The 14,826-nt window shown below is 42.0% G+C and overlaps 2 protein-coding genes across 3 annotated transcripts in view; one reads left to right on the top strand and one right to left on the bottom strand.

The window, feature by feature from the left end:
- Positions 1-14,826, bottom strand: part of LOC139548080 (zinc finger protein ZFP2-like) — a 301,764-nt gene that overhangs the window by 258,052 nt on the left and 28,886 nt on the right. The gene's annotated exons all lie outside the window — the stretch shown is intronic.
- LOC139549418 (zinc finger protein 664-like) lies at positions 1,295-13,619 on the top strand. The gene is made up of 2 exons (XM_071359910.1): positions 1,295-1,924; positions 12,708-13,619. Exons 1-2 carry the CDS (start codon positions 1,528-1,530, stop codon positions 13,340-13,342), a joined length of 1,032 nt encoding a protein of 343 aa, XP_071216011.1. The 5' UTR covers positions 1,295-1,527; the 3' UTR covers positions 13,343-13,619.

The raw sequence follows: 14,826 nt of genomic DNA, 5'->3' as shown, positions 1-14,826 counted from the left end.
GTTAAATAAAGGAGAAATAAATAACACATAATAATACAAAAATGTAGGAGCAGTATAGACCTAGTCTGTTCATCTACATGATGTATTGTTACACCATGTAGGAGCAGTATAGACCTAGTCTGTTCATTATATACATCTACATGATGTATTGTTGCACCATGTAGGAGCAGTATAGACCTAGTCTGTTCATTATATACATCTACATGATGTATTGTTACACCACGTAGGAGCAGTATAGACCTAGTCTGTTCATTATATACATCTACATGATGTATTGTTACACCACGTAGGAGCAGTATAGACCTAGTCTGTTCATTATATACATCTACATGATGTATTGTTACACCACGTAGGAGCAGTATGGACCTAGTCTGTTCATTATATACATCTACATGATGTATTGTTACACCACGTAGGAGCAGTATAGACCTAGTCTGTTCATTATATACATCTACATGATGTATTGTTACACCAACAAAAAAAGGGAAAATATATTATTTTATACTAATACAATTGCTCAGAGAAAGAGATATAGTTTCACATGTAATTCTCAATAGGTAGGGGTCTGAATTATTGCCACCCATGTTTTCCTTCCCCTTGAGAGGATAACGACACTGAAATGTTTTATGAGATTAGAGAACACATTGGGTGGGATCTTAGACCATTCCTCCAAACAGAATCTCTCCAGGTCCTTGATTTATTTTGTCTGCGCTTGTGGACTGCCCTGTTCAATTCAAACCACAGGTTTTCAATGGAGTTCAAGTCCGAAGACTGAGATGGCCATTGAAAATGTTGATTTTGTACCCAATTAACCATTTCTTTGTGGATGTTGATGTGTCTTGCTGGAAGATCCACTTATGGCCCAAGTTTCAGCCTCCTAGCAGAGAGGTAACCAGGTTTTGGGCTAAAATATCCTGGTAGTGGGTAAAGTTTATTTATTTATTTTATACAGTCATTTTTGCTCATCTTTATCAAAGGTATCAATAACTAGGTGCTTATTTTGATATCTAGCTATTTGACTGAATCAGAAATACAGATGTGGAGTTTGTTTTAAAATCTCATAAAAAATCTGAACTAATCAAACAACACTTGTTGCTCTTTGTACGTGTTGATATAATATTCTTATTTAATGGAGAGAAAAAACGTTTCTCTAAACTGCTTTATAATATTATAATTCAATGAAGGAAAAAAATACGTTTTCCCTCATCAACTACGTTTCCTCCCTCCAGACAGCAGACGGCGATATGTGTCTTTCAGGCGATGTTTGTAGTGTGACGTATGATCTAGTGGACGGAACGCTTCTTCAACAACTGCAGCCACCTCGGTAGCTCGCTAGCCAACAAAGTCGGAACATTCAAGTTCTTTAGACAATTTCGTGGATTATTTGCCACTATGATTTAAACATACTTATGTGGAAACAACCAGCTACCCCATTTAATATTTACGTTTTAAGTCAACTAACGTTAGCTGGCTGGTTAAGTTAGCAATAGTCTAATCGCTAATGCTAACTAGCTATTATCCTCGACCATGAGTTCACCAAGCTACTCTCCCCCTGCTAAAGAAGAGAAGGTCTGCTGGACGGAGAAAGAAGTTCTTGTTAAAGAGGAAGAGAAAGATGTTACAATACAAAATCAAGTAGAGGGTGAGGCTGTTACAGTGAAAGAAGAAGAGAAAGACGTTTCAGTGAAAGAAGAGGAAGACGCGTTCAGAGTGAAAGAGGATGAGGATGTTACAGTAAAAGTAGAGGAGGATGCAGTTTTTGGAGTGAAAGAAGAGGAGGGGAAGATGACTGTCACATCCATAAAGGAGGAGGAAACAGGATTTCTGGGCCCGGTTTCCCAAACGCATATTAAGGCATCTAATGGTTCTAACGATGAACTTAGCCATAAGGTGGTTTTGGGAAAACGGGCCCTGATTAACACTAGTAAGTACTATCTTAAAAACAGAGGCACAAACTCTGCAGTTGTTGAACTGATGTGTGGTGTTAAAGGGGAAATATGCAATTGCTACATTCATATTTTGACTTTTAAATTATTTATTTATAGCCATTGATTCTTGAAGAATATAACACATGCCTCATGAGCTTAGTTCAACTGTTGTACCCCATCAGAACCCATAATAAGATTTTTTGTACTCCAATGTTTAGAAACAATGTAAATCAACACTGTATAGCCTCAACATGGTTAAAACTATAATGTTGATATCATGGATGGTCAGTCCTTGCATCCATAGGTCTGTCTATGAATTTGAAAGTAGTTACATTTCTCCCCGCTATCATCCAGAAGCGGGGTGGAATTACAGCTTTGTTATTGTTTCAACTGCAGATTGGTTGATTGATTGTTGTGTTGCTTTTTTAAAGGGACAACCTAGGATTTAAACAGAAACAAAATGGCTGCCCAGAGACTTGGTTTGGTAAACAGCTGAGGGATGGGGGCTGGGATGGGGTCTGGAGAAATGTAACCACTCTCAAATTCATAGAGAAAGCTATTGTATATCAACCGTAACCCAAAACCTAGCGACCTCGTCAAGAAGTTTAGACGTCTTGGCGTAACAGTTATAAGGTGTTGGCTTGACAGTCGCTGGACCCAGGTTTGAGTCCAGCTCAGGGCTACCCCTTGAATTCAATACACTATGAATACAAGGACTGGCCATCCATGATGTCAAAATTATAGTTTAACCAGGTTTCTAGGATATATAGTATATTCTAGAATTCATCCATGATGTCATAATGATAGTTTAACCAGGTTTCTAGGATATATAGTATATTCTAGAATTCATCCATGATGTCATAATGATAGTTTAACCAGGTTTCTAGGCTATATAGTATATTCTAGAATTCATAGATTTCCTGTGGGGGTCAAATTGTTAGAGCTGTTGATAAGTCCTTGTATAATATTCAGCCAGCTTATTTTCATGCCATTACATCAATATAGCCCAACCAGAAGAGAGAGAAATCTTCCTGAGCCAACTCCTGCTGGCCTTCATAAATTCTGATGTTGCTGGTAATAGGCTACACAAGCAGTCGGCAACCTACATTTGCAGTGCAAATTTATCTGACCATTTCTTCCCATCTGGTGCTAGTTATGATTTACATATTCACATTTTACTGGAACAGTTTCATTTAATTTATAATAGTATGTCAAAATTAGTGTCTGTTATTAATCTACGTTCTATCTAAATGAAAATTATACAAATCTAACTTCCCAGGTACAACACCTGATTGGCCCAGCCCCTTCCTGGGTTGGTGAAGAGCGGTATTAAATTGAAGGAATAAACCTGTGGAAGGCGGGGCTTCCAGCGAGACGTGGATTATATAGTGTGTTGTACCTAGTTTCCCTCCTTCAGGGAACAGTAGTTATAGTCATAACGTGTGGATTTAATAGTATGTTGTACCTCGTTTCCCTCCTTCAGGGAACAGTAGTTATAGTCATAACATGTGGATTTAATAGTATGTTGTACCTAGTATCCCTCCTTCAGGAAAAGAAGTTATAGTCATAACGTAAAATTTGTCATATGATGAACTTCAACTTAACCTCTCTTGGGTACGTGAGACGTTAGCGTCCCACCTCTTCAACAGCCAGTGAAACTGCTGGGCGCTAAATTCAAATACAGAAATACTCATTATAAAAATTCAGAAAACAAAACATATTTTACATAGGTTTAAAGATGAACTTCTTGTGAATCCAACCACGGTGTCAGATTTAAAAAATGCTTTACGGCGAAAGCATACCTTACAATTATTTGAGAACATAGCCCACTCGACAAATCATTACAAACAGTAACCAGCCAAGTAGAACAGTTACACAAGTCAGAAATAGAGATAAAATTAATCCCTTACCTTTAATGATCTTCATATGGTTGCACTCAGCAGATATTAATTTACTCAATAAATGTTCCTTTTGTTCGATAAAGTCTCTTTATATCCAAAAACCTCCGTTTTGTTCGCGCGTTTTCTTCAGTAATCCACAGGCTCAAAACAAAAACAGGAAGACAAAAAAATCCAAATTGTATAAAGTTCATAGAAACATGTCAAACAAAGTTTATATTCAATCCTCAGGTTGTTTTTAGCCTAAATAATCGATAATATTTCAACCGGACAATAACGTCGTCAATTTAAAATGTAAACAAGAAATACACTCTCTCGGTCTCGCGCATGAAAAAGCTCTGTGACACTTTAGGGTCCACTCATTCAGACTGCTCTTACTTCCTCATTTTTCAGAATAAAAGCCTGAAACAATTTCTAAAGACTGTTGACATCTAGTGGAAGGCATAGAAACTGCAATTTGAGTCCTAAGTCAATGGATACTGTAATGGCATTGAATAGAAAACTACAAAACCAACAAAAAAAATACTTCCTGAATGGATTTTTTCAGGTTTTCACCTGCCAAATCAGTTCTGTTATACTCACAGACACTATTTGAACAGTTCTATCCAAATCTACCAGTTATATGCATATCATATCTTCTGGGCCCGAGAAACAGGCAGTTTAATTTGGGCATGCATTTCATCCAAAATTCCGAATGCTGCCCCCTACCCTAGAGAAGTTAAATACTGGATCTTGCTGTCGGACAGTTTTTTGTATTCAGATCTCTGAAATGCTCTCTAACTACGTAACATTTAGTGTCTCCTTATATTTCATGGGCACAGAAATCCTAAATAATTTCAGTTTGCTAAATCCAATGGTTGTAACAGAGTCACCTTAACTTTATTGACAACACCCAAATGGATACTGTCATTAACGCGGTTCTTCAATAATTACACATAATACTTAATACTGTAGCTGTTTAATTAGTCACATGTTCAACTACCATCAGCTGATCCAGGAAATCATTTTCTGAATGACAATCACATGACAAACATCACGACATGCAACAACAACCAAAGTGCGTCTTCATTCATTACACCGGTAAAGACAGTTATGCTGTGCTCCACGTTGGATCCAACATCCCTAACAAATTGGTGTTTATAATGTTATTGTCTGCTTGATTTACAGTAGGGTCTCGTTAGTCTGTTTGGACATGGAGATAATTAGCTCATGTGTAGAGAACTGTTCCTTGATGGATAGGCTATTTGCACAACACATAGAGCTATTTTCCTTTAATCAGGACATTTAGAATGACAACACATTATAGAGTAGCCGAGTGGGATTATTCACAAAATTATCTGGTTTTGAAATGTCATTTTAGTTTCCATGTTTCACCTAAAATATTAAATGATTTATAATCCTAGGTCTGTTGTTGTTAGGTGAAGTTATGGGTGTACAGTAGGTCTATGTTGTTGTTGGTGAAGTTATGGGTCCTACAGTAGGTCTATGTTATTGTTAGGTGAAGTTATGGGCCAATTTCAAATCAAATTTTATTTGTCACATACACATGGTTAGCAGATGTTAATGCGAGTGTAGTGAAATGCTTGTGCTTCTAGTTCTGACCGTGCAGTAATATCTAACAAGTAATCTAACAATTTAACATCAACTACCATATACACACAAGTGTAAAGGAATGAATAAGAATATATACATAAAAATGTATATGGATGAGCGATGGCCGAACGGCATAGGCAAGATGCAGTAGATGGTATAGAGTACAGTATATACATATGAGATGAGTAGTGTAGGGTATGTAAACATTATATAATGTGGCATAGTTTAAAGTGACAAGTGATACATTTTAGAGGTTGACCGATTATGATTTTTCAACGCCGATACCGATTATTGGAGGACCAAAAGGCCGATACCGATTAATCAGGCGATTTAAAAAAAAAACCATGTATTTATTTGTAATAATGACAATTACAACAATACTGAATGAACACTTATTTTAACTTAATATAATACATCAATAAAATCAATTTAGCCTCAAGTAAATAATGAAACATGTTCAATTTGGTTTAAATAATGCAAAAAACAAAGTGTTGGAGAAGAAAGTAAAAGTGCAATATGTGTCATGTAAGAAAGCTAACGTTTAAGTTCCTTGCTCAGAACATGAGAACATATGAAAGCTGGTGGTTCCTTTTAACATGAGTCTTCAATATTCCCAGGTAAGAAGTTTTAGGTTGTAGTTATTATAGGAATTAGAGGACTATTTCTCTCTATACCATTTGTATTTCATTAACCTTTGACTATTGGATGTTCTTATAGGCACTTTAGTATTGCAAGTGTAACAGTATAGCTTCCGTCCCTCTCCTCGCTCCTCCCTGGGCTCGAACCAGCAACACAACGACAACAGCCACCATCGAAGCAGCGTTACCCATGCAGAGCAAGGGGAAAAACTACTCCAAGTCTCAGAGCGAGTGACGTTTGAAACGCTATTAGCGCGCACCCCGCTAACTAGCTAGCCATTTCACTTCGGTTACACCAGCCTCATCTTTGGAGTTGATAGGCTTGAAGTCATAAACAGCGCAATGCTTGACGCACAACGAAGAGCTGCTGGCAAAACGCACGAAAGTGCTGTTTGAATGAATGTTTACGCGCCTGCTTCTGCCTACCACCGCTCAGTCAGATACTTAGATACTTGTATGCTCAGTCAGATTATATGCAACGCAAGACACGCTAGATAAACTAGTAATATCATCAACCATGTGTAGTTAACTAGTGATTATGATTGATTGTTTTTTTATAAGATAAGTTTAATGCTAGCTAGCAACTTACCTTGGCTTACTGCATTCGCGTAACAGGCAGTCTGCTTGTGGAGTGCAACGAGAGAGAGGCAGGTCATTATTGCGTTGGACTAGTTAACTGTAAGGTTGCAAGATTGGATCCCCCGAGCTGACAAGGTGAAAATCTGTCATTCTGCCCCTGAACAAGGCAGTTAACCGAAAATAATAATGTGTTCGTAACTGACTTGCCTAGTTAAATAAAGATTAAATAAAGGTATAATTTGTTTTTTATAATAATACAATTTTTAAAAATCAGTAAATCGGCGCCCAAAAATACCGATTTCCGATTTGTTATGAAAACTTGAAATCGGCCCTAATTAATCGGCCATTCCGATTAATCGGTCGACCTCTAATACATTTATTACATCCAATTTGATTATTAAAGTGGCTAGAGATTGAGTCGGTATGTTGGCAGCAGCCACTCACTGTTAGTGATGGCTGTTTAACAGTCTGATGGCCTTGAGATAGAAGCTGTTTTTCAGTCTCTCGGTCCCTGCTTTGATGCACCTGTACTGACCTCTCCTTCTGGATGATAGCGGGGTGAACAGGCAGTGGCTCGGGTGGTGTTGTCCTTGATGATCTTTTTGGCCTTCCTGTGGCATCGGGTGGTGTAGGTGTCCTGGAGGGCAGGTAGTTTTCCCCCGGTGATGCGTTGTGCAGACCTCACTACCCTCTGGAGAGCCTTACGGTTGTGGGCGGTGCAGTTGCCATACAAGGCAGTGATACAGCACGACGGGATGCTCTCGATTGTGCATCTGTAAAAGTTTGTGAGTGTTTTTGGTGATGAGCCGAATTTCTTCCGTCTCCTGAGGTTGAAGAGGCGCTGTTGCGCCTTCTTCACATTTACATTTACATTTAAGTCATTTAGCAGACGCTCTTATCCAGAGCGACTTACAAATTGGTGCATTCACCTTATGATATCCAGTGGAACAACCACTTTACAATAGTGCATCTAACTCTTTTAAGGGGGGGGGGGGTTAGAAGGATTACTTTATCCTATCCTAGGTATTCCTTAAAGAGGTGGGGTTTCAGGTGTCTCCGGAAGGTGGTGATTGACTCCGCTGACCTGGCATCGTGAGGGAGTTTGTTCCACCATTGGGGTGCCAGAGCAGCGAACAGTTTTGACTGGGCTGAGCGGGAACTGTACTTCCTCAGAGGTAGGGAGGTGAGCAGGCCAGAGGTGGATGAACGCAGTGCCCTTGTTTGGGTGTAGGGCCTGATCAGAGCCTGAAGGTACGGAGGTGCCGTTCCCCTCACAGCTCCGTAGGCAAGCACCATGGTCTTGTAGCGGATGCGAGCTTCAACTGGAAGCCAGTGGAGAGAGCGGAGGAGCAGGGTGACGTGAGAGAACTTGGGAAGGTTGAACACCAGACGGGCTGCGGCGTTCTGGATGAGTTGTAGGGGTTTAATGGCACAGGCAGGGGAGCCCAGCCAACAGCGAGTTGCAGTAATCCAGACGGGAGATGACAAGTGCCTGGATTAGGACCTGCGCCGCTTCCTGTGTGAGGCAGGGTCGTACTCTGCGAATGTTGTAGAGCATGAACCTACAGGAACGGGTCACCGCCTTGATGTTAGTTGAGAACGACAGGGTGTTGTCCAGGATCACGCCAAGGTTCTTAGCACTCTGGGAGGAGGACACAATGGAGTTGTCAACCATGATGGCGAGATCATGGAACGGGCAGTCCTTCCCCGGGAGGAAGAGCAGCTCCGTCTTGCCGAGGTTCAGCTTGAGGTGGTGATCCGTCATCCACACTGATATGTCTGGCAGAGATGCGATTCGCCACCTGGTTATCAGAGGGGGGAAAGGAGAAGATGAATTGTGTGTCGTCTGCATAGCAATGATAGGAGAGACCATGTGAGGATATGACAGAGCCAAGTGACTTGGTGTATAGCGAGAATAGGAGAGGGCCTAGAACAGAGCCCTGGGGGACACCAGTGGTGAGAGCACGTGGTGCGGAGACAGATTCTCGCCACGCCACCTGGTAGGAGCGACCTGTCAGGTAGGACGCAATCCAAGCGTGGGCAGCGCCGGAGATGCCCAACTCGGAGAGGGTGGAGAGGAGGATCTGATGGTTCACAGTATCAAAGGCAGCCGATAGGTCTAGAAGGATGAGAGCAGAGGAGAGAGAGTTAGCTTTAGCAGTGCGGAGCGCCTCCGTGACACAGAGAAGAGCAGTCTCAGTTGAATGACTAGTCTTGAAACCTGACTGATTTGGATCAAGAAGGTCATTCTGAGAGAGATAGCAGGAGAGCTGGCCAAGGACGGCACGTTCAAGAGTTTTGGAGAGAAAAGAAAGAAGGGATACTGGTCTGTAGATGTTGACATCGGAGGGATCGAGTGTAGGTTTTTTCAGAAGGGGTGCAACTCTCGCTCTCTTGAAGACGGAAGGGACGTAGCCAGCGGTCAAGGATGAGTTGATGAGCGAGGTGAGGTAAGGGAGAAGGTCTCCGGAAATGGTCTGGAGAAGAGAGGAGGGGATAGGGTCAAGCGGGCAGGTTGTTGGGCGGCCATGCTGTCTGTGTGGGTGGACCATTTCAGTTTGTCCGTGATGTGTATGCCGAGGAACTTAAAACTTTGCACCTTCTCCACTACTGTCCCCTCGATGTGGATAGGGGGGTGCTCCCTCTGCAGTTTCCTGAAGTCCACGATCATCTCCTTTGTTTTGTTGACGTTGAGTGTGAGGTTATTTTCCTGGCACCACACTCCGAGGGCCCTCACCTCCCTGTAGGCCGTCTCGTCGTTGTTGGTGATCAAGCCTACCACTGTCGTGTCGCCTGCAAACTTGCATGGCCACGCAGTCGTGGGTGAACAGGGAGTACAGGAGAGGGCTCAGAACGCACCCTTGTGGGGCCCCAGTGTTGAGGATCAGCGGGGTGGAGATGTTGTTACCCACCCTCACCACCTGGGGGCGGCCTGTCAGGAAGTCCGTGTCGGTGGCACTGTATTGTCCTCAAAGCGAGCAAAGAAGTTGTTTAGTGTGTCTGGGAGCAGGACATTGTGGTCCGCGACGGGGCTGGTTTTCTTTTTTGTAGTCCGTGATTGACTGTAGACCCTGCCACATACCTCTTGTGTCTGAGCCGTTGAATTGCGAATCTACTTTGTCTCCATACTGATGCTTAGCTAGTTTGATTGCCTTGCGCAAGGAATAGCTACACTGTTTGTATTCGGTCATGTTTCCTGTCACCTTGCCCTGATTAAAAGAAATGGTTCGCGCTTTCAGTTTTACACGAATGCTGCCATCAATCCACAGTTTCTGGTTGGGGAAGGTTTTAATAGTTGCTGTGGGTACAACATCACCGATGCACTTGCTAATAAACTCGCTCACTGAATCAGCGTATACATCAATGTTGTTCGACGCTAAGCGGAACATATCCCAGTCCACGTGATCGAAGCAATCTTGAAGCGTGGAATCAGATTGGTCGGACCAGCGTTGAACAGACCTGACCATGGGCGTTTCCTGTTTTAGTTTCTGGGAGAAATAAAATGGAGTCGCGGTCAGATTTTCCGAAAGGAGGGCGGGGCAGGGCTTTGTATGTGTCGCGGAAGTTAGAGTAACAGTGGTCTAGGATTTTTTTCCACCTGGGTAGCGCATTTGATATGCTGATAAAATTTAGGGAGTCTTGTTTTCAGATTAGCCTTGTTAAAATCCCCAGCTACAATGAATGCAGCCTCAGGATATGTGGTTTCCAGTTTACATAGAGTCCAATGAAGTTCGTTCAGGGCCATCGATGTGTCTGCTTGGAGGGGGATATATACAGCTGTGATTATAATTGAAGAGAATTCTCTTGGTAGATAATGCGGTCGACATTTGATTGTAAGGAATTCTAGGACAGGTAAGCAAAAGGACTTGAGTTCCTGTATGTTGTTATGATCACACCACGTCTCGTTAATCACCCCCACCCTTCTTCTAACCAGAGAGATGTTTGTTTCTGTCGGAGCGATGCGTGAAGAAACCAGGTACCGACTCCGATAGCGTGTCTCGAGTGAGCCATGTTTCCGTGAAACAAAGAACGTTACTGTTGTCTCTCCGGAAGGCAACCCTTGCTCAGATTTTTTTTTTTTAAACACTTTGTGTACAAACCCTCATTGGATTTGATGGAAAACTAGCCGAAGAGCATTTTACTGGTTGAAGTCGTTTTTAAATATAAAGTAGTACATTTTCAACAATAACACAGACATTATATTAACTTCTTTGGGGTAGGGGGCAGTATTTTCACATCCGGATGAAAAGCATGCCCAGAGTAAGGGGCCTGCTACAAAGCCATAAAAGCTAGAATATGCATATCATTAGTAGATTTGGGTAGAAAACACTGAACATGCTCTGACCATGCGCGTTCACGTGAGAGCAAGCTCTGTTCCATCGCAATTCTGAAGACACAGGAATACTCCGGTTGGAACATTATTGAAGAATTATGTTAAAAACATCCTAAATATTGATTCAATACTTCGTTTGTCATGTTTTTACGGACTGTAATATAACTTTTTTAACTTTTCGTCCGTACTTTCCGCTGGACATGCCCGCGCGTCGTGAGTTTGGAAAAGTGTACTGAACGCTAGAACAACAAGGAGGAATTTGGACATAAATGATGGACATTATTGAACAAAACAAACATTTATTGTGGAACTGAGATTCCTGGGAGTGCATTCTGATGAAGATCACCAAAGGTAAGTGAATGTTTATATTGTTACTTCTGACTTCTGTTGACTGCATAATATGGCGGCTATATTTATGTCTTGATTAGGCTCTGAGCGCCGACTCAGATTATTGCATGGTTTGCTTTTTCCGTAAAGCTTTTTTGAAATCTGACACAGCGGTTGCATTAAGGAGAAGTGTATCTATAATTCCATGCATAACTGTTGTATCTTTTAGCAATGTTTATTATGAGTATTCCTGTAAATTGATGTGGCTCTCTGCAAAATCAAAGGATGTTTTGTGACTTCTGAACGTAAGGAACGTAAGGTGCCAATATATCTCAGATTTTTGGATATAAATATGAACTTTACCGAACAAAACATACATGTATTGTGTAACATGAAGTCCTATGAGTGTCATCTGGTGAAGATCATCAAAGGTTAGTGATTCATTTGATCTATTTTTCTGCTTTTTGTGACTGCTATCTTTGGCTGGAAAAATGGCTGTGTTATTCTGTGAAAAGGCACTCACCTAACATAATCGTTTGGTTTGCTTTCGTCGTAAAGCTTTTTTGAAATCAGACACTGTGGCTGGATTTACAACAAGTGTATCTTTAAAATGGTGTAAAATACATGTATGTTGAGGAATTTTAATTATGGGATTTCTGTTGTTTTGAATTTGGCGCCCTGCACTTTCACTGGCTGTTTAAGAGGTGGGACGCTAACGTCTCACGTACCCTAGAGAGGTTAATCAGGACATTCAAACGAGCATTTCAATTATAATCCAAAAGTAGTGTGAAATGCACTCATATTCAACCTGGAAATGGAGGCTATTATTGCTGTTAGCCAATGAGAACTCCCCTGAGTTTTCCCCCACGGTGGTGAATTTGTGAATAGACACAGAGCTTAATGTGAGTTTCCTTCAGTAGTACTCCCGATCTTGTGCTGTAATATTCAGAATACATTGTGAAAAACTAAAATATTTGCTCACTATTTTTGCTCCAGGCAGATATACTACATCCATAACTAGTGTTTTCCTCATTAACAGATATACTACATCCATAACTAGCAGTTTCCTCATTACTTTCGGTTTTCTCATTAGCAGGGAGGTGTTTCTGCAACCAAATTGTGTGCGCATCGCCCTCCTGCCGCAATTTTAGCAAACACAGAAAGGGGCCTATATTGGAGACCAAAAGTCGTCTGGCACACTGCTTAGGATTTCAACAACATGAATAACTTATTTCTAGCTACAATCATCGATGTTAATACTAATGTGAAAACAAGAGAAAACAAGAATTTAACAGACATCAATTGTTGTACAACTTCATGGGTACGCTCTGGGCATCACCTTTTACCTCAAATAAACAGTGGATTTCTGCTGTTGTGGGCCTTTAACCATCTGACATTGTCGTTCACACAGGAGAGAGATGTGAATATCTTGAATCCTCTGGGGAGCCTCAACAACATCATGATGCACTTGATGCCGCTGAGGCAGAGAAGAGTCTCTCCACATCAGAACACCTCAAGAAACACCAGCAGAGACCCACAGGAAAGAAACCTCACTGCTGCTCGGACTGTGGGAAATGTTTTAAATATTCATCAGACCTTAAAATACACCAGAGAACACACACAAGAGAGAAACCGTATAGCTGTGATCAATGTGGGAAGAGTTTTACTCAGTCAAGCTCCCTGAAATCCCACCGTAAACTACATACAGGAGAGAAACCTTTTAGCTGTGATCAATGTGGGAAGAGATTTATTAAGTCTAGCAATCTGAGAGTACACCAGAGAACACACACAGGAGAGAAACCTTACAGCTGTGATCAATGTGTGAAAAGTTTTATTACATCTAGAGATCTGACTATACACCAGAGAACACACACAGGAGAGAAACCTCATAGCTGTGATCACTGTGGGAAGAGTTTTACTACATCTAGCTATCTGACTATACACCAGCGGAGACACACGGGAGAGAAACCTTATAGCTGTGTTCAATGTGGGAAGAGATACTCTGATAAAAGTTATCTGATCAAACATCAGAAAATACATACATGAAGGAGTTGTTTCATGATATCAATGAAATCATGGCACAATGTAGAATATTTTAACATTGTAGTAGGAGTATTTTAATGATGTCACAATGTAGGACCCTAAACGTTTGTCCCCTGTTCTATTGATTTCAACATGATATGGATATTAGCCTCAGGGGGGAAATCCAGGCTCTGAAATGGAAGAGTACTATTTATGTGGTTTAACGAAAGTGACCAACAAAAAAAGAGTTCAAATCAAATTTATTTATAAAGCCCTTCTTACATCAGCTGATATCTCAAAGTGCTGTACAGAAACCCAGCCTAAAAGCCCAAACAGCAAGCAATGCAGGTGTAGAAGCACGGTGGCTAGGAAAAACTCCCTAGAAAGGCCAAAACCTAGGAAGAAACCTAGAGAGGAACCAGGCTATGAGGGGTGGCCAGTCCTCTTCTGGCTGTGCCGGGTGGAGATTATAACAGAACATGGCCAAGATGTTCAAATGTTCATAAATGACCAGCATGGTCAAATAATAATAATCACAGTAGTTGTCGAGTGTGCAAGGGAGGGAGTTTTGTGCTAGGGAGTTTTTCCCAGCCACCGTGCTTCTACACCTGCATTGCTTGCTGTTTGGGGTTTTAGGCTGGGTTTCTGTACAGCACTTCGAGATATTAGCTGATGTACGAAGGGCTATATAAAATAAACTTGATTTGATTTTGATTTGCAACAGGTCAGCACATCAGGAGTAAATGTCAGTTGGCTTTTCATAGCCGATCATTAAGAGTATCTCTACCGCTCCTGCTGTCTCTAGAGAGTTGAAAACAGCAGGCCTGGGATAGGTAGCACGTCTGGTGAAAAGGTCAGGGTTCCATAGCCGCAGGCAGAACAGTTGAAACTGGAGCAGCAGCACGGCCAGGTGGACTGGGGACAGCAAGGAGTCATCAGGCCAGGTAGTCCTGAGGCATTGTCCTAGGGCTCAGGTCCTCCGAGAGAAAGAAAGAGAGAATTAGAGAGCATACTTAAATTCACACAGGACACCGGATAAGACAGGAGAAGTACTCCAGATATATCAAACTGACCCTAGCCCCCCGACACATAAACTACTGTAGCATAAATACTGGAGGCTGAGACAGGAGGGGTCAGGAGACACTGTGGCCCCATCCGGTGATACCCCCGGACAGGGCCAAACAGGAAGGATATAACTCCACCCACTTTGCCAAAGCACAGCCCCCGCACCACTAGAGAGATATCTTCAACCACCAACTTACCATCCTGAGACAAGGCCGAGTATAGCCCACAAAGATCTCCGCCACGGCACAACCCAAGAAGGGGCATCAACCCAGACTGGAAGATCACGTCAGTGACTCAACACACTCAAGTGACGCACCCCTCCTAGGGACGGCATGAAAGAGCACCAGTTAGCCAGTGACTCAGCCCCTGTAATAGGGTTAGGGGCAGAGAATCCCAGTGGAGAGAGGGGAACCGGCCAGGCAGAGACAGCAAGGGCGGTTCGT

Source organism: Salvelinus alpinus, chromosome 2 (genome assembly GCF_045679555.1).
Source record: "Salvelinus alpinus chromosome 2, SLU_Salpinus.1, whole genome shotgun sequence".
In the NCBI taxonomy this organism is placed as follows: domain Eukaryota; kingdom Metazoa; phylum Chordata; class Actinopteri; order Salmoniformes; family Salmonidae; genus Salvelinus; species Salvelinus alpinus.
This window is presented reverse-complemented; position numbering and strand designations above follow the sequence as displayed.

What these genes read in the sequence shown, in the direction of transcription:
- LOC139549418 (XM_071359910.1), top strand. Translation starts at nt 1,528, where the DNA reads ATGAGTTCACCAAGCTACTCTCCCCCTGCTAAAGAAGAGAAGGTCTGC. An exon ending in ACGGGCCCTGATTAACACTA is followed by an intron (nt 1,925 to 12,707) that starts GTAAGTACTATC and finishes TCGTTCACACAG; the next exon opens with GAGAGAGATGTGAATATCTT.